Source organism: Lithobates pipiens, unplaced genomic scaffold (assembly GCF_037356315.1).
Source record: "Lithobates pipiens isolate NorthernLeopardFrog02 unplaced genomic scaffold, aLitPip1_a1.2 Scaffold_27, whole genome shotgun sequence".
In the NCBI taxonomy this organism is placed as follows: domain Eukaryota; kingdom Metazoa; phylum Chordata; class Amphibia; order Anura; family Ranidae; genus Lithobates; species Lithobates pipiens.
Genome location: NW_027507788.1, coordinates 110620186 through 110640254, shown reverse-complemented (window position 1 = coordinate 110640254; position 20069 = coordinate 110620186). Strand labels below are relative to the sequence as shown.

Genomic DNA, 20069 nt, shown 5'->3' with positions numbered 1-20069 from the left:
TTTCGGGGGTAGAGACCTGGCAGGCAGACTACTTGAGTCGCCAGCAGTTGGTCCCAGGGGAATGATCTCTTCACCCCAATATCTTCTTGGCCATATGCCAGAGATGGGAGGTTCCGGATGTAGATCTGTTTGCATCCAGGTTCAATAATAAGATCGACAACTTTGTGTCAAGAACGAGGGATCCTCTTGCATGCGGGACAGATGCGTTGGTATCTCCGTGGTATCAGTTCTGTCTGATTTATGCATTCCCTCCTATTCTGCTGCTGCCACGACTTCTTTGCAGGATCAGGCAGGAAAAGAAGTTGGTGCTTCTGGTGTACCCAGCGTGGCCCAGAAGAGCTTGGTATACAGAAATAGTGAAGATGGCGGTAGGATCTCCTTGGACCCTACCGTCACATCCAGACCTGCTATCCCAGAGACCAGTATTCCATCCTACCTTACAAATGCTAAATTTAACGGTTTGGCTATTGAAACCCACATCCTGAAGAATCGTGGGCTTTCAGGACCTGTGATCTCTACCTTGATTAATGCAAGAAAGCCAGCTTCCAGAATGATTTATCATAGCGTCTGGAAAGCATATGTCTCCTGGTGTGAATCCAGGGGTTGGCATCCCAGAAAATATGTCATAAGCAGAATCCTTGAATTTCTGCAAATGGGGTTAGAGATGAAGATGGCCTTGAGTACCATCAAGGGCCAGGTCTTGGCCTGATCAGTTCTGTTTCAACGTCCACTTGCTTCACATTCTTTGGTCAGACGCTTTATACAGGGGGTAACGTACCTTAATCCTCCAGTTAAGGCGCCTCTAAACCCCTGGGAGGGACCTAAATTTAGTTCTGTCAGATTTACAGAAGCAGCCTTTTGAACCGATACGTCAAATTCCCTTAGTTATGTTGACAAGGAAATTTTTCTGGTGGCCATTTCTTCTGCCAGAAGAGTATCAGAATTAACGGCCCTCTCTTATAAAGAGCCGTATCTAATAACGCACAAGGATAGAGTGGTGTTACGCCCTCATTCTAGTTTTCTACCGAAGGTGGTCTCAGGTTTTCACCTAAACCAAGATATTGTTCTGCCTTACTTTTTCCAAATCCCTGTTCTACGGAAGAGAAGTCACTACATTCTTTGTATGTAGTGAGAGCAGTCAAAGCCTATCTGGAAGCGACTGCTCAGGTTCGCAAAACTGATGTTTTGTTTGTATTGCCAGAAGGTCCTATAGAGGATAGGCAGCGTCAAAATCTACCATTGCTAAGTGGATTTGACATGTAATTGTTCAAGCTTATGGTTTGAAGCAAAAAGAGCCGCCTTTTCAGATCAAGGCGCACTCCACTAGGGCTTTTAGTGCTTCGTGGACAGTGCATCACCAGGCCTTCATGGCTCAAATTTGCAAGGCCGCAACCTGGTCATCAGTCCATACATTCACCAAATTTTATCAGGTGGATGTGAGAAGGCATGAGGATATCGCCTTTGGGCGTAGTGTGCTGCAGGCAGCGATACAAGGTCCTCAGGTCTGATTACACCCTACTTTGTGTGGTTCCCCTCCCCTCAGATAGGATGTCCCAGAGAAATGCTATCAGTAATTACTGAGTCTCTGTGTCCCGTGATGTACGAGAAAGAAAATAGGATTTTTAAAACAGCTTACCTGTAAAATCCTTTTCTTTTGAGGTACATCACGGGGCACGGAGGTCCCTCCCCTCTTCTAATACACTTATATTGCTTTGCTACAAAACTGAGGTATCTCCAGTAAGGGAAGGGTTATATGGGGGATTGAACCTCCTGTCTAGGGTGTGCCAGTATCCAATCACCTAGTGATGCCCTATAACCCATCGGTAATTACTGAGTCTCTGTGTCCCGTGATCTACCTCAAAAGAAAAGGATTTTACAGGTGAGCTGTTATAAAAATCCCAATATTTGAAGATATCTATAGAACTCATTCCTAGGGATAGCGAACTATTCCTGTAGTTGTGTAAATGCGTAAAATCTTGATCTATTTGATAAAGTCCTTAATGTGGTAAGGCACCTGAGCTCCCACCATTGGAAGTCCTTGGGTAGGTCATAAGCAGAGGAAAATCTCTTGTCCCCTAAAAACGAGGAGGGGGTGGGGGGTTGGCCGATCGAAGTTTGAATTTCTGATGATATAGGTTCCAAAGGTAAATACTCTGACATACTATAATTTTCAACGTGCCAACCTCTCTAGATTTTACAACAGGTTGCCATAGAAGTCCTGGGACATAAATCCTGTGACATGGGTGAGTTGAAATCAGCTCGAACCTTAGCCATGGAATCATGACTGGGGAGGGGGGCCACTGAGCCACTTGTGCCAGTCTAGCCGTTAAGTAGTATAGTCATATATTTTGGTAACCCTAAGCCCCCCTGTGAAAGTGGTCTTTGTGTGAGTAAGTTTTCCCATGCCTGGGGGGTTTACCTTTCCAAATTTGTTAATGGCTATCTGGATCAAGTTAATTGTTTGGCAAGATATGTACAGGAAGTGCCCTAATACTCTCTCACCCTGCTCTGCAGATGCTCAGTTGCTCTCCATTTTTAGGCATTTTTATGCACTCACTGGTGAATTTGTAAAGGCCGATCTGCAACTGCCATGGTTCTGCGCATGTGATCAGTATTGCCACCAGCCATTTTGATGGTGTGACATTATGGTTGAGGACACAAGCAAATGTGACAGTTAGCAATCTGGGCATTCCAGGAATGTATCTGTTTTTTGAAACCGTTAAATTGATAGGTTTAGTTCCACTTTATGATTTACTGCTTTTGAGGGGCTCTGGGCTTGCGTTCAGCAAGAAGAAACAGGAGCAATGCTGGAGGCAATTTGCAGCACACACTCATTTTGGAAGCATAATTATTAATGTGCAATGTATGTTTCTTACTAAAGAACATTCATTATTTTTTTTTAAGTTATGTTTAAAGTTCCACATTAACAACACTATACATCTGCGAGCCAATGAGACTGGTTGGTGTTTTGGGAGAAGAATGTTGTCCCTTTCTTGCCTGATGTAGGATTCTAACTGCTCAACAGTCCTGGGTCTGCCTTGTATTTTTTATTTCAAGATGCATCAAATATTTTCAATTGGTCAAAGGTCTGGACTGCAGGCAAGCCTGTTAAAGTGGTTCTAAAACCTCAAGTTTATTATTTTTTTTTTTTTTTACCTTAAACCTTAAAGCATTCTATGCATTAAGATAAAAATCCTTCTCTGCTGCAGGATTCCCCCACCCCCTTATTCTTACCTGAGCCTGATCCGATCCAGCGACGTGCACAAGAACAATGGCTCTCGCCTGTCTCCCTCCTCATTGGGCAGGTTGATAGCAGCGGGAATTATTGGCTCCTGTCAGTCAACTCCAGTGACGAGGGAGCGGGTGGCGGGGCTTTGACACAGACGGTTCCGCTGTCTGTGTCAATGGACGCAGCACCAGCGCTCGGGAATCTGTTTTCTATTGGGGGCACCAGCAAGAGAGAAGGAGCCAGGAGCACTGGTGGGGGACCCGAGAAGAGGATGATCAGGACCACTCTGCAATTCTTTTGCACTCAGCAGGTAAGTATAAACATGTTTAAAAAAAATCCTTTACAACCACTCTAAGCACACAGATTCTTCTACGTCATAGATGCAGTATACAGTTTAGCATTGTCCTGCTGAAATATGCAAGGCCTTCCCTGGAAAAAGATGTTGTCCCGATGGGAGCATATGCTGCCAAAGTTTTTTTCAAATTTCTATTTGACCACAGAACTGTTTTTCACATTGCAACAGACCATTTTAAATGAGCTTTTGCCCAGAGAAAATGGTGGCATTTCTGAATCCTGTTCATAAATGGCTTTGCAAGCAGGAGCTTTACCTTGCATTTTTGGATGGCATGGCGAACTGCGTTCACAGACAATGATATTTTTTTTTTAAGTATTCCTGAGCCTATGCAGTGATGCATCACAGAATCTGGCCTGTGTTTAATGCCAGTACAAACAACTGGCCACTGCCCCAACCTATAACTGGCCTTCGCAGCAAGGAGCACATGGAAGGGCTACTCATGTCAAAATCAAAGAAAATTTCCAGCTCAATTTACCAGTCAGCCTGCAACCAACCTAATTCTCCTGTCTACTAATTTGCATTAAAAACAGGGTTTAGTTAGCACACATTTGTAAAAACATGCATAAGCTGCAGATCCACTGCACGGCCCCCCAGTATTTGCAATCCTAACTCTAAATGTATGAGAGCCTCCATAGTAGAAGCAAATGAATTCTAATGGATAGATAGTGGGCAGGTGAGCCTGGAGAGAGCCGACCCCCTCCTGTTTTTATTGCCGTCTGAGGGCCCGAAGCTAGCAGGCATCCAATATTGTTTCTGCATTGTCTCTTGTGCACAGAGATTTCTGCAGGTGCTTAGAATCTTTTGATAATATGTACTGTAGATTAAGATATATTCAAAGTCTTTGCAATTTTGCCTTGCGGAATATTATTTGAAAATTTTTAGATGCAGTTTTCAGACTGTTGAACCTCTGCCCATCTTTTCTTCTGAGACACTGACGCTAAGATGCCTTTTTTTATATACCTAGTCATGTCACTGAACTGTTGCCAAATAACCTACTTTGTTTTTTTTTTAAATGTACTTCCAGCTCTTCCTTGTTAGTACCACTTTGTCAGCTCTTTGTTGCCCTCTCCCATATATATTTATTATTATAAACAAAGCCAGCCCCATTAGGCCGGAGACAGACACCAAGGCAAGTTGCCAGGGAGGAAGAAGGGGGGAGAGAGGGGACACGGTGATCAGGACAGAGCTACCCTGGTTATAATGGTCTACTTAGAGAGGGTATACAGGGAGTGCAATATTCAGGGGGTTTTTTTGTTTTGGGTTTTTTACACCGTAATCTGCTTTAAGGGACCAGAATCAATTATTTTTATTTTATTTTTTTATTAACAAACACTTTAAAATTGACTTTTTCTCAGTTTTAAACATTTGATATGTTTTCTATTTTCTATTGTGAATAAAATATGGGCTTATGAAATTGCAGTCTGTTTTTGTCGAGTTTACACAGCGTCACAACTTTTTTGGAATTGAGGTTGTACTTAAATTTATATAATTCATTCTTCAACAGGTTTAAGACAACATGTCCCGGAAAGGAAACAGTCTTATAAAATCAGTTTTTTCAATCAGTCCAGTTTTTTTTCCCTTGTATGATTATTAACTTTTTGACAAATTTTCATTTTCTCTGTTTCAAGTGGCACCATACAATATGTGATCCTGACCTACATGAAACATCTTGGCGTGAAAGTGAAGGAACCTAGGATACTTGAACAGAGGCGGGGCCGTATTGGTTTCTTACCGAAAATTAAGGTATTAATCAGTTTAGAGGATATGTTCCCTGTCTTATGAAATTACTTACTGGTTATAATCATTATATCTAAATTTAAATGATGTTGCCTGTGTTTTGCTTAGTATTAAGAGCAGCTGGGAAACAAATACTAAATCTATCCTATTCTAAAATGAGTCCATTAGGTTTGCCATGGCATCAGGCAGCTGCAATTTCTTTTATTTACATTGTAAATCTTTCCTACTTAACCACTTCATGCAAATCACCGTACCTGTACATCAATACTTTGAAGCTAAATACCGGGGTTATGGCAGCGGCTAGCTGTCATAACCCCGTTATTTTCGGGAATGGCGTGCGTTTCTCTTTAGAATAAAAGTGGTCTCCACTGCGCATTTGCCGCAAGATTGCTTTTATCGGTGGCGGGAGAGGTGCTGCGGTCGTCTCTGCTGCTTACCAGACCCGCCGGTAGCGGCATCGACTATTGCATCCTCTCCCATGCTTGGCTGGCTGCCGACTGAGGGGAAGATGGCCCCTGCTCGACTCCATAGGAGGGGAGGGCGGAAGCGACGTCAAATGTCCCTTCCGTCCAAAGCTTTTAAAGGAGAATTTTTTTTCAATTTTTTTTTTTTTTTATTATTGCATTTTAGTGTAAATGTGAGATCTGAGGTCTTTTTGATCCCAGATCTCATATTTAGAGGATTCTGTCATGCTTTTTTCTATTACAAGGTGAATGTTTACATTTGGTGGAACACATTTTGAGTCATGCCAATACATTGGAAAATGTGGACTCCAAGGGGTTAAGGCGTTTAAGCCCTATGGCTTATACTTGGACTAGTGCATTTTTGCAGAGGTCCGTGGCTGAAATATTGATCAGCCAAAGCACCAGGTGAAAACCCTTAGCCAGTCTGTGTCCTTTCCTGGGGTACGACTATTTAGAGTGGATAAATACATCCAAAAGGGGTAAAGCTCTCTTTACCAGTAAAAGGAGGTTCAAACGGTTTTCCTTTAATCGTGCAGCCTCTCCTATGCCTGGGGTATCTGCCTTTAGGCAATCTCAATGGTCTCAATCGTCAGGTTCAGGAGAAAGTTCTTGGGGGCAGAAAGCCCATAAAGCAGAATGCTAAGGCCTTCTCATGAAGTGGCACCCCCACTCGTTTGGGTGAGGGGAAAGGTCCTGTGATTCTCAGTCTGGCAGGAACAATGTTAACAGCAGAGGGATTTCTGTGATTTTTATTTTTCTCTCTCTAGGTTACATCTAGAGTTTTAAAAGCCCGGATGGCCCAGTCGGCTTTCGATCTTGGGGTTCGGGTCCGGGTCCTGTTTGGGTGCTGCCTGTGGGGTCCAAGAGTGTCCTTCTCCGCAAAGTATGCTCCTAAGGTTCCAGATAAAAAGTCTCTCTTTCTGGCCTCTGGTTCGGCTGTTATGCCACTCAGTGATATCAGAGATCCTGCAAGGTGTTTACAACAGATGCCAGCCTTCTAGGCGGGGGAGCAGCCCTGGAAGAAGATTCTGTCCAGGAGAGATGGTCCAGGTTAGAGGGCCTTGCCTATAAACTTTGTTGGAAGTTTCAGGCAGTACATCTGGCCCTAGAATTTAGGTGGCCAGACTACGGGACTGCCCTGACAGGATTCAGTCTGACAGAGCCACAGTGGTGGCTTACATCAATCACCAGGGGAGGCTCGAGAAGTCGTGCAGCCCAAAAAAGAGGTGAATAATGTTCTAGCTTTGGCAGAGCACAACACTCCTTGTCTATCTGCAATTTGAATATATCAAGCGTACTATTTGAGCGCCAACAATTATTTCCGGGAGAATGATCTCTTCACCCCAACATGTTCCTAGCAATATGTCAGATGTGGCACTCCGGACATGGACCTATTCACGTCCAAATTCATTAATAAGGTCGACAACTTTGTCAAACAAGAGGCAGGCAGAACAGACGCATTAGTCTTTCCAGGGGATCAGTTTTCACTGATCTATGCATTTCCTTCAACTCTGCTACTTCTGCGCCTTCTCTGCAGGATTAAGCAGGAACAGAAGAAGGTGATTCTGGTGGCCCCAGCCGGGTCCCAGAAGATCTTAATTTTTTGAGATCATAAAGATGGCAGTAGGAGTCCTTTGGACTCTGCCATTATAGCCAGACCTTCTTGTACAGGGTCCGGTATTTCATCCTACTTTAAGGACAAGGAGTTTAACAGGTTTGACTGTTGAATCCCACCCTATGAAAGATCGTGGGTGATCTCCTTCAATAGTGTCTACTTTGACTAAGCCCGGGAAGCTGGCTTCCAGAATCACTTACTATAGAGTCTGGAAGGCATAGGTTTCTTGGTATGGATCCAGGGGTTAGCACCCCAGGAAGTATGTCAATAGGCAGGATTCCTGCATATGGGATCTGAAATGAAGCTGGCCTTGACTTTTGTCAAGAGCCAGATCCAGGCCGTGTCGATGTCTTTTCCTATGGCCTCTTGCTTCCCACTCTTGATGCGTAGCTTATTCAGGGGGTATCGCGGTTTATTCCCCCTATCAAGGCACCTCTAAATCCTTAGGATTTAAAATTGATCTTATTGGCTTTGTTAAATCAGCCGTTTGAACCTTACAAGAAATTCTCTTGGTTCTTTGACAAGAAAGCTAATCTTTTCTGCTTGCCATTTCTTCTGCTAGAAGAGTATCGGAACTAACGGCTCTGTCTTGTAAGAGCCATATTTCATCATGCATAAGGATGAGGTGGTTTTATGTCCTCATCCTGAATTCCTACCAAAGGTGGTAACAGGTTTTCATTTAAACCAAGATATCATTCTTCCTTCTTTTTCCCCAGAAGCCTTAATCTGGGGAAGAGAAAGCACTACATTATCTTGATGTAGTAAGAGCGATCAGAGTCTGTGTAAAGGCAACCGCTCAGGTTCGCAAAACACAGGTTTTGTTTGTACTGTCAGATATGGACAGGCAGCGTCAAGATCCACTATTTTCCAAATGTATTTGTCAAGTGATTGAGCAAGCTTCAGCTTAAAGAAGAAAATTCTTCCTTCTCATATTAAGAGCACATTCATCCAGGGCGATTAGTGCCCCTTGGGTGGTGCATCAGGTCTCTATGGCTCAGATCTGTAAGACCGCAACTTGGTCTTCGGTTCAGAAGTTTATTCGATTTTATCTAATCAATATTAAAGGTCATGAGGATATTGCCTTTGGGCACAGCATATACTGAAGGCTGCAGTATGAGTCCTCTGGCCTCCTGTTTCCTCGATTCTGTCTCCCTCCCTTCAGTTGCCATTGCTATGGGACATCCCGCATAGTTCTTACTATGGCTCTGTGTCCCCTGATGTAAAAAAGAAAATAGGATTTTTATCACGGCTTACCTGTAAAATCCTTTTCTTTGATGTACATCAGGGGACACAGAGGTCCCTCCCTTCTTCTTATAAACTTTGATTGCTTGGCTACAAAACTGAGGACTCCCAGTAGTGGGAGGGGTTATATGGGTGAAGTTCACGCCTTAAGGGGCGTGCCAGTGTCCAGCACCTGATGGTCCGATATAACCCACATAGTTATTACTATGGTTCTGTGTCATCTCATGTACATCAAAGAAAAGGATTTTACAAGTAAGCTGTTATAAAAATCCTATTTCTCTTATATTCACCGACTGACACAGCTTCTTCTCTTTAGATCATTGGGTTGTTATGCCACCTTCAGGAGAAGACTAGGCGTTACATGTTAACATATGATAATAAAACTAGAACTTTCTAGTTCGGCCCAAGGAGCGGTCCCTTAGGTAACAACCCCTCAGCATGCTACTGCAGCCTCAGTTTTATTTTACCTAGTGAAGGAGAAGGACCTAGGAACCCTGATGGGCCCACTGGTCCGTCTTTTTTTTTCTGCAGAACCTTGGTTTTTTGCACAAGATGATAGATCCTGTGATCTGCTATCAACTGCCGGCTGGGTGACAGGCTGGATATCCTTATCCTTGTAGTCTCCCGCAAGCCTGGCCATTGAGCGTGGGCAGACCAGAGCTCTGGCCACAACGAAACCTCAGCTCTAGAGGTGGTCGGTGAGCTTTTATGCTCCAGGGCGCTACTGATGTCTGCGTCACAGTATGCCGAGGCCAGCAGCCACCCTGTACTGATCAGTGGGCCTGTAATGGAATGTCTCCCAGCTCTTCAGGACTGGTAAGTACAGCTCCCCCTGCCTCGTTGGGGCTGAGCAGCTGGGCATTCCCTGGGAGGTCGATTCGTGGGTCCCTCACCTCCCTCTCTTCTCTCCCTGTCCCTATCTCCCCCCCGTGGGGGGATTCTGCATGTGGCTGCTGAGCGGTGTGTGGGTGTGTGTGTGTGTGTGTGTCTGTACAGGGGCTCTCACCTGTGGGGGGGCTTTGATGGCTGGTTGTGTCCTGAGTCCTGTTTCTCATGTGCCTGTGAGGCTGTGCCTGTGTCCCTTGCAGCTTTAATCACCACCATTTGTTCAGCTCTGTCCCTCATGGTTTCAGTATCAGCGGCCATCTTAGGTGTGGGCAAGGGAAAGCATGCTCTCCTGTGCTTCGGTGGCCATTTTCCCTGTGATTTGTCCTTATACTGGACACAGCGGCCATTTTCTAGAAGCCTGAACACGTTTTTCAGCTTTCTCTAGTGGCAGCATGTGTCCCTGTGCTCTGGTGGCCATTTTCTCAGTGTTTTATGTTCTTATACTGGACGCTAGGTGGCCATTTCCTTTGAGCCTGAGCACATTGCAGAGCGGTTTCAGCGCCATTAGCAGCAGCTTCCACTGACACAGAGCGGAAACCCTCTGCACCTGGGAGCCAACAGAGACCACAGGCACTACTTGCTGGATAGCGCAGAACCCTTCAGGGTGGCGAGTCCTGCGGGAAAGCGCCCCTCAGCCAGCAGCAGTAAGGAGGGTGGGACTGTCACTGTCCTAAGTCCTCTTCGGGTGGCAGACAGGGTAGGGTCAGCATGGCTTCAGAAACAGTTTTTTCTTCCCCCGAAGTCCAGACAATTGCAAACGGTTCACCTGCGGAATGTGCAGTGCCCTTGGACGCCTTGTCGGCAGTCCTGCCAAGATGGAGGTGGTGCGTGGGCTCTGACGCAGACTCGGGCCCTGCTGAGGCTGGTGACCCCTGCTCTGTCGTTTCAGATGACACTGACCAGGACCATTCGGACAGTGAGGATGAGTCCCCGTCCGGGTCTGTGCGCGACAAAACGCTTGTTGGAGCACTTATCACTGCTGTGCGTGATACCCTGAAGATTCAGGAGCCAGCAGATCCCTCTGCTGATGTAGCGGTCCCTTTTGGGTCCCGTAAGCCAGCCATTCACCTAAGGTGTTTCTGACTTATTTTGACAAGTTCTTTTACAAGGAATGGGGTCGACCGCAACGGATCTTTCGGTCCCAAAATACATGGCGGTATTTGAGGAGAGCCTTCTCAAAAAGTGGTCGGCTCCTCCGGTCATGGACTCCCCCAGTATCCAGGTTAAACAAAGTAACCACGATCCCGGTAGAGGGGACTCCTGCATTTAAGCATACCACTCACAGGAAGGCCGAGGCAGTGGCTCCTTCCTTGTTTACGGTTGAGGGGTCAACCATGCGACCAGTACTGGCATCCGCACTTGTGTCGCAGACACTAAATGAGTGGGCAAAACTGTTGCACCACGAATTGGGAGAACAGCAGGCTTCCCCTGTCTGCGTGGAACTCGCAGACCAACTAGTGCATGGCCTTAAGTACCTTTGTGACATGGCCTTGGATACCCTCCCCCTGTTATCCAGGGCTTCAGTATCAGCAGTGGTGCTGAGGCGCCTGATTTGGTTAAAATGCTGGTCTGCTGACCAGGCATCCAAAAAAGCCCTGACGGATCTTCCCTTCCTTGGCAACCGGCTCTTTGGAGCCTCTTTTCATGACATTATTAAGAATGCCAAAGGTGGTAAGAGTACTCTACTCCCACAGTCCAGGAAAGTTAAGGAGCCACGCCGTAGGCAAGAGCCCTCTTTTTTTTCCGCTCACAAACAGCTTTTTCGTCCACCCGGAGCTTCGGCTAAACGTCCCCAGCCCGACAGGATGACCACGGAAGGGCAGAAACTTCCCTGGAACCGCAAGCCTGCGAACAAAAGTGCTACCACATGAAGGTTTTCCCCCACCCATGACTCTGGTGGGGGGTCGGCTTTGGAAGTTTGCAGCCAGTTGTCCTCTCGACTGTTCGACCAATGGGTCTGCGTTCTAAATTTCCTACGGCTACAAGATAGATTTCCCCTCTTGGCCACAAAACATGATTCTTCCCCTCCAGCATACCCGTTTTCCTGGCTTGCTGGGAGGCCCTCTTAGGGGCAGTAGGGGACCTGCTGAATCGCTGAATGGTGGCAGAGGCTCCCTGGCAACTGCCGTTGCGAGAGGACCTTCTGTCTCAAGGTCTGATTCTCCATTCTGCTTTACCTTCGCTGGCTTTAACAGCATGGCTATTGAGAGCCAGGTGTTGAGGAACCGCGGTTTGTCAGACTCGGTGATCCCAGCTATGTTGAGAGCATGGAAATCTTCTTCTCGGAAGATATATCATTGTACCTGGAAGGCCTGCATCTCCATGTGTGAGGAGAAAGGATGGCATCCGCGCTCCTTTTCTATATCCAGGATCCTGCTGTTTGTTCAGCAAGGGGTGGACCAGAAATTGGCGTTAAGCACCATTAAAGGAAAAATATCAGCTTTGGCTGTCCTTTTTCAGCGACCCCTGGTGTCTCACTCTATAGTGAGTTCTTTTTGCTCAAGGGGTGCGACATGTAGTCCCTCTGGTGCGTCCACCGTTACCCCTGTGGGATCTGAACCTGGTATTATCGGCGCTTCAGAAACCGCCATTTGAAAATATCAGTTTCCCCTGTTGACTCTTTTCCCAGAAAGTGGTCTTTCTAGTGACCATTGCATCGACCAGGAGGGTTTCAGAACTGGTGGCCTTGTTCTGCAAGTCGTCCTATCTGGTCATCTACAAGGATAAGGTGGTGTTGCGTCCGCAACCGTCTTTCCTGCCGAAGGTAGTCTCAGCGTTTCACAGCAGTGAGGACATTGTGTTACCATTTCTGTGTTCTAAGCCGACACATCCTAAGGAGGTGGCCCTTCATGCTCTGGACGTGGTTCGGGCTCTGAAGGTGTATTTCTCTGCCACGGTTCCCTTCCAGAAGTCAGACTCACTGTTTGTTTCAGTGGCTCGTCCACAGAAAGGCATAGCGGTCTCGTCGGCCACCATTTCCAGGTGAATCAGACAGATTGTAGTACAAGTCTACACCTTGACCGGGCAGGTGCGTCTTGGACCTTCCGACATCAAGCATCTGTCGCCCAAGTGTGTAAAGCGGCGACCTGGTCGTCTGTCCACACGTTTACAATGTTCTACAAGGTAGATATCAGTGCATCAGGCGATGCCTGTTTTGGCCGCAAAGTTGTGCAGGCGGCTGTATAGTTACAATTGCATATGCAATTTTTTTCCTTTTTTCCTGTTTTTTTGGGGGTAAAAATGCAGTACCTTTAAGTTAATGCACTGTTGCATTCATTACCGCAGTTTTTGGTGGGGTTTGAGGGTAGTGCTTCTCCGTTGAGGAGCACCCTGTTTTTTTGTGGTGGTTTTTCCACACACTAGTTTTTTTGTGGGTAAAGTTTGTACTAGCTCCCACATGCCATGGTGGGTGAAGTTTTATGCTGTTTTCCCACTCCTCATTTTGGCACTGCTTGGGGACGTCCCAATGGTCTAAAGCAAGGGTCTCAAACTGGCGGCCCTCCAGCTGTTGCAAAACTACAAGTCCCATGAGGCATTGCAAGGCTGACAGTTACAAGCATGACTCCAACAGGCAGAGGCATGATGGGACTTGTAGTTTTGCAACAGCTGGAGGGCCGCCAGTTTGAGACCCCTGGTCTAAAGAGAAGAAGCTGTGTCAGTCGGTGAATAGTGTGTGGTTGGGCAGCCGCTGTAATACTTTTACAGGTGGCAGAAGGGGGTCCCTCCCACCACTGCCACCTGTGCAGCGCTATCCTGAGTGATTTGAAGCTTTTCCTCCTACTGTGTGACGTCCGAACCTGGAAGCGACGACTATTTTGTCACTTGTCGCATAGCAGCCAGTAAAGCAACCGAGCAGACTGATCTGTGTTGGAGCCCAAAGGTCCCCCAATCGCTTTATAAAGAGTACTTGTCATTGCTATTGCTGTCAAAAGGGATGTTTACATTCCTTTTGGCAGTAATAAAAGCAATCCAAAAAAATGTTTATTTTAAATAAAATAAATAATTAAAAACATTTATTAAATCGCCCCCATTACGTTGGTCCCACAAGCATATGTAAACCGTGATCGCACCATAAATGAGGTATCACCGCAAACATCAGAGCGAGAGCAATAATTCTAGCACTAGGCCACTTGCATAAATCTAAACTGGTAACCTGCAAAGGCTTTTATAGCGTCACCTATGGATAATTTAACGTACCTTCGTTTGTTGCCATTCCATGAGCTTGTGCAATTTTAAAGCGTGATATGTTTGCTATCCATTTACTCGGTGTAACATCATCTTTTATATTTTACTGAAAAAAATGGTATTATATATTTTTTTGTGTTCACTAAAATTGTCTACCCCCCCCCCCACAAAAAAATGTGTTATAAAAACTGTGTGAAAGATTTCAACACCCACCATTTTATAGGGCCTTTGCTTAAAATAAAATGCGATATATATATATATATATATATGTATATATATATATATATATATATGTATATATGTATGTATGTGTGTATATATATATATGTATATATATATATGTATGTGTATATATATATATATATATATGTGTGTGTGTGTGTGTGTATATTAGAGCTGCAACTAACGATTAATTTGTCTGTCGACTAATCTATCGATTATTTTTTCGATTAGTCAACGACTATCCGATTATTTTTTTATTTTATTTTTTAATGAATCTAGTGTGTTCTTTTTGTGATTAGATAATAATCCTTTGGATAACTTTACAAAAAAATGATACGTACAACTTCTAAGTATAATATTTCAACTTTTATTACATTTTTTCCAAAAAGTACTTCAATGTGGTAAAGTTTTTACAGTATAAAAAAGTGCCAAAAATAAAATGTAAACAACACTTTAGCATCGGGCACGAATAATGGTTATGCCATTGCCATTAATTCAGAGCCTGAAGCATTAAAAAAAATGCCATATAAAAATGCTACAAAAGCACTGCTGCTCTGCACTGCTGCTCATGCTCAACACTGTGTAGTGTGTACAAAACACATGAAAGACATAATATACCAAAATAAAGTGCCCAAAAATAAAAAGGTAATGCTTTAGGGCATGAGGCATGAAAATTCCATATAAATTCTGCCTAACACTTTGCAAAAGATGCATTCTGAAGACATTGTGTGTTACCTTACTACTCAACCACACATAATGCCTTCAGAATGCATCTTTTGCAAAGTGTTAGGCAGAATTTATATGGCATTATGCCTCTTGACCTAAAGTGTTATTGTTTAACACCACAAAAATGCTGGTCAACATACAATAACACTATGTATTGTAATCATCTTTGATTGAATTAAATACATAGTGTTATTGTAGAGAGTGCTGATTGAGCAGTATTTATGTGTCGTGTTACTTTAATTCTAATGCAAAACATACCTGAGGAGGTAACCTAGTTTTCAAGAAGGAGGCGGAGCCATATCCACAAAAGCACTGCTGCTCGTGTCTGAACTGCTGCTCAACACTGTGTTTGCAAAAAAAACACAAGTGGCAAAAAATACAAGGTAACGCTTTAGGGCATGAGGCATGAAAATGCCATATAAATTCTGCCTAACACTTTGCAAAAGATGCATTCAGAAGGCATTGTGCAACAATGTGTGGTACTAACTAACCTTACTACTCAACCGCACATAATGCCTTCAGATCAGAATGCATATTTGCAAAGTGTTAGGCAGAATTTATATGGCATTATGCCTCTTGACCAAAAGTGTTGTTGTTTAACACCACAAAAATGCTGGTCAACATACAATAACACTATGTAATTGTAATCATTGATGATTGAATACATAGTGTTATTGTAGAGTCAGAGTGCTGATTGAGCAGTATTTTTGTGGTGGGTTACTTTAATTGTAATGTAAAACATACCTGAGGAGGTAACCTAGTTTTCAAGGAAGAAAGCAAGGAGGAACCAAGCCCACCAAAAGCACTGCTCAACACTGTGGCTGTGCAAAAATATGACCAATACAACACTGAAGGCAGCCATGAGCCATCTCAACATAAATACACTAATACAGCCCAACAAGAACACAACACAGTCATGACAAGTGCAAAAGGTTGGGGGCCTGTGTTACTTCCTCCATTACAATGCTATATTTTAGCATTGCAATGGAGGAAGGTTAGCATATCAACATGCTCTGATGTTAGGCTTGCTCTTTTTTTAGTCACAATGTTGCCAGCAACTGAGAAAAGCCTTTCAGATGGGGTTGATGTTGCAGGCACAGACAAGTAACTCTTTGCCAGCATGGCCAAGATGGGAAACCTCTTTTCATTTTCCTTCCACCATTTCAGCGGATTTTCTTCCTTTAGAATAGCCTGCTCACTGAAATACATGTGTATCTCATTCCGCACAACTTCACTGTGGGTTTCTTGATCTTGGATGTGACCAGTGTCATCCTCGCCATTACTGTGGTGGTCATCTGAATCTGAAGAACCGAGCAAAGTGTCTAACAGAGACACTTGCCTCTTCTCAGAAAATTTCATGTCTGCACTGGTTGACCGTTGTTCCTCACATCAATGTTGCGTTTGCTCTTCCTCGTATCTTCTTTTCACTTCAAGAGCAAGAGCTTGGACCTTGAGGTGAACTTTTAAACTGTCCTCTGCTGGCAGGAATTTTAGTTTGCGGAATCTGGGGTCCAGGGCTGCTGCAATAAGACATATATATTTTCTCCACCATCATCTCAGAATTCCGTTTCCCGCTCCCATCTTGATGTCATCTCCTGTGCAGCAACACTTTGGAAAGCTTTAACTGCTGCTGTCTCGCAAATTGTGCTCTGTATGGATTTCTGGAGGCCCTTTACCAGAGGAGGTAGAGCAGAAGCAGTCACATAGGACTCTCCACTCAAGAAAACAGTAGCACACTACTGAGTGTGCTCAGGGGTACCCATTTGTTGCTGCTTTGCTTTAAGCTTTGTAGTGGCCAGCTCACTTTTTTTAAAATGTTCCACAAGGCACTTTGCAGCCCTCAGGGTCTTGCTGATCTGGGGATCCCTCAGGGCATGGTTGACAACTAACTGCAATGTATGACCAGCACACCTGAGAGAAGAGATGCCATGCTTTTCTTCCAAAATACGCAGAGCAGCGACAACATTTGCAGCGTTATCATGGACAACTACATTTACATTGGCCATGGATATCTCAAACTTTTCAGCTGCTTTTTCCACCCAGTTAGCAATGTTTTCAGCTGTGTGCCGATCTTCAAGTGGCATAGTGGTCAGATTGTACGATGTAAGATTCCAGTCTTCATTGATGAAGTGGCATGTGACACCCAAGTATGCCTCTGTGGCAATGCTGGTCCATGCGTCTGTGGTGAGAGCTATTTTTGATTTCACATCTTTGAGTGATGCTTTCAATCTTTCAAAATTCTCATATTTCTTCTCCATCAGCTTAGTGAAATGGGACCTGGAGGGAAGTGTGTATCCTGGGTAAAACGTGTTGATCATCTCACGAAATCCTTGACCATCTACAATGGAAATTGGTCTCATATCTTTTACAATCATGTTGAGTATGCTATTGGTATATGCAACGGCCATTTGGGGTGAGCAAACAGTGACATCCTTTTTATGGAAGAAGAACTCCTGTACACAGCTTTGCCTCTTCCTGAGAAAAAAAAAAAAAAAGACACAATAATAATTAACATTTAGGAACCTGAACCAAGTTTAACCAACATGAATGCTCAATGCTGCTAATAATGTACTTGTACTGCATATTTAAAAGAGGGCACGGGTAGTGTAGTAAGGGCACGGGTAGTGTAGTAAATGTCTGTCTGCAATTAAATTAATATTATATTGTTGCTGCTCTGTGTATTGGAAGAAAAGCATGGCATCTCTTCTCTCAGCTCATACATTGCAGGAAGTTGTCAAACCATGCCCTGAGGGATCCCCAGATCAGCAAGACGGCTGCAGTGCAAAAAGTGCCTTGTGAATGTGAAACATTAAAAAAAAACATGAGATGGCCACTAAAAAGAAATTAGCAAAGCAGCACAGCAACAAATACCCCTGGCCCCTGAGCATGCACTAATAATGATGTATCTTACTTACTAGCAGTAGCAGCATGAGCAATAATATATTAATAAATATTGACCACAAATTACTCCCAAAATGAACAAAATACTAGTAAGTAAGTACTTACAAAGATGGCTCGTCCGTTTGAGGCCGTAGTGCGCCAGGATGTTTTCTTATGAGGTGCTCGTGCATCGCAGTAGTGCTGCCGTGGTACGCCAGTTCGGTTTTGCAGAGGGAACAAAGGACCATTTTATCTGGCCTCTGTTTAAAGAATTCCCATACCTTTGAAAGTCGTGGTCTGGATTTTCGTGCTGCACCGGAACTTTTTTCCCCATTCCCGGGAGTGGGAGTGGGAGCAGGAGCAGCAGCTGCCGCCGCCATTACCGCCATTTACCCGCGAGATGACGCGTCGACGCCATTTACGCACGTCGACGAATTTTCTTAGTCGACGTAGTCGATTACGTCGACGCGTCGTGGCAGCTCTAGTATATATGTGTATATATATATATATATATATATATATATATATATATATATATATATATATATATATATATATATATATATAATGTATGTATATGTTTGGGGGTTCTAAATAATTTTCCAGCCCAAAACAAAAGTAAATTTTTACATGTATGTGAGACGTGTCAGAATTGGCCCAGTTTTGAAGTGGTTAAAGAATAAGCACACTTTTGCTTTTTGCCCATGCCCTCACTTAATCATTTCAGTCTCAAAGTTAGCATAGGTTGTAAACCATGGGTGTCCAAACTGTTGCTCTCCGTTTGTTGTGGAACTATAAGTCTCATGGTGCCTCCTGCCTTTGGGAGTCAATCTTGCAACTGTCAGCCTCACGGGTCCTTTGGTCCTGCAACAGCTGGAGGGCCACAGGTTGGACATCCATGTTGTAAACAATCCTCAAAGCCGACAGGCAACGGATTTTGGTAAAGCCAAATCTGCAAAGGGGAGGAATGGGGTAGTTTCAGTTAGGGCACAGGGGCAAAAAGAATAAAAGCGCATAGTCTTTAACATATTTTGTTTTGAGGTTTTGCTTGCTGGCAAACCCCGGCAGGGGTAACGTGTAAATGCACATTTGTTAATGAAGTGCACAGGAGCCCTAAGGCTGGGTTCACACTGCTGCGGCTAGGAGAACCGGATGTGATTCGCACCGCACTGCAGTGCAAATCACATCCGATCTCTGTGCGATGCGAGTTCAGCCATACAGGTAGTATGGCTGAATTCGCATCGCACCCGCCCCAAACTCGCACAGGACCCTTTTTTTGGTCTGCAGCAGAATCGGATCGCATGGGTGTTCACACCATGCGATCCGATTCCTGTCCGAGTTTGCAGATCGCACTGCGATATGCAAACTGATCTGGGGTGTCATTAACGTTTCACTGACACTCTCAGCAGTTCGCATAGGGCAGTGTGAACTGCCGCCAGGAGGCATGCGATGCGGGAACCCGCCGCGGATTTGCGGCGTTCCCGCATCGCTTCAGTGTGAACCCAGCCTTAATCTTACTTTTCTGAGTAGATTGAGCTGCTAGAAAGCTCTCAATTTTAAAGCTGAATTCACATTACCAATAAATTAAATATGAGTTATGCTTGGAGTGATCCTCGATAAAAGATCATTCTTACAAACATTTTAGAGAGGAGCTTCAAAAGCTTAGTTCAGTTTAAAAAAATAAAATCAATGCACTATAGTTGAAATGTATTTTTCTTTGGTTTTAACCTGTACACTGGAAGTAAAGTACACTGCTTTGGCTATGAATGTCCCTTGTGTGCTCATGTTCAGAATGTTGTAGCAAACTGGGAGAATACAGTGAGCGTTTTATGGTGCGTTGGTTATAGAATGATTGTGTGCTTCTCAGAGAAATGGGCAACACAGAGCCTTTTGTTTAATGATTCATCTTGCTACACAATTTTACTTCTTTAACTTTCAACAATCACCTGCTGTGTCTTTTGCAACTTTTTCTAACAGTGATTAATGTCTGCAGAAGGTTTGTACTGTATCTATTCCCTCTAAAAACCCAAGAAGGTACAAGTGTGATTCTGATTATCTATGAATGGCTGATCATATCTTAATGGTAAAGTACATTTTTGGTTTCCACAGTTTTCATTGACTGAAAAAAAAAGTTTGTTGCAGTAAATCTCTATAGGGCTCAATTTACACCAGGCGGTGTGACTGAGTGTGCGCAAAAGGTGCCTGCACCATTTTCAAAACTTGCCCCACACCAAAAACATTGCACTGCAGTACCTTGCGTTTTGTCTTGCGTATTAACAAGATGAATGGGAGTGCTATTAAGAATTAATGGCAGCCCCAAATGCATGCAAAGGGGCCAGCATGTTTTTCAGCATTGCAGGAGAGAAAGTGAGATGACTCTTCTCTCAAAGGCTGGATGTGAGTTTGGCCACTGTGGCTTAACATTTGAGTACAGATTACTTTGGTGTTCACTGACGTTCGATTGTGAGGCAGAACTTTGTGTTGAAGTTCTGCTAATGTCTAAGCAGGGACATTTCAAACTGATGT

General features: G+C 44.2%; 1 protein-coding gene across 5 annotated transcripts in view; it reads left to right on the top strand.

The window, feature by feature from the left end:
* The window catches only part of ARHGEF12 (Rho guanine nucleotide exchange factor 12), a 428628-nt gene that overhangs the window by 237547 nt on the left and 171012 nt on the right, over positions 1-20069 (top strand). For all 5 annotated transcript variants that reach the window (XM_077457372.1, XM_077457369.1, XM_077457370.1 and 2 more), the window contains one exon: positions 5213-5327. In XM_077457372.1, coding sequence (XP_077313498.1) covers positions 5213-5327 — 115 coding nt within the window. The remainder of the gene's footprint in view (positions 1-5212; positions 5328-20069) is intronic.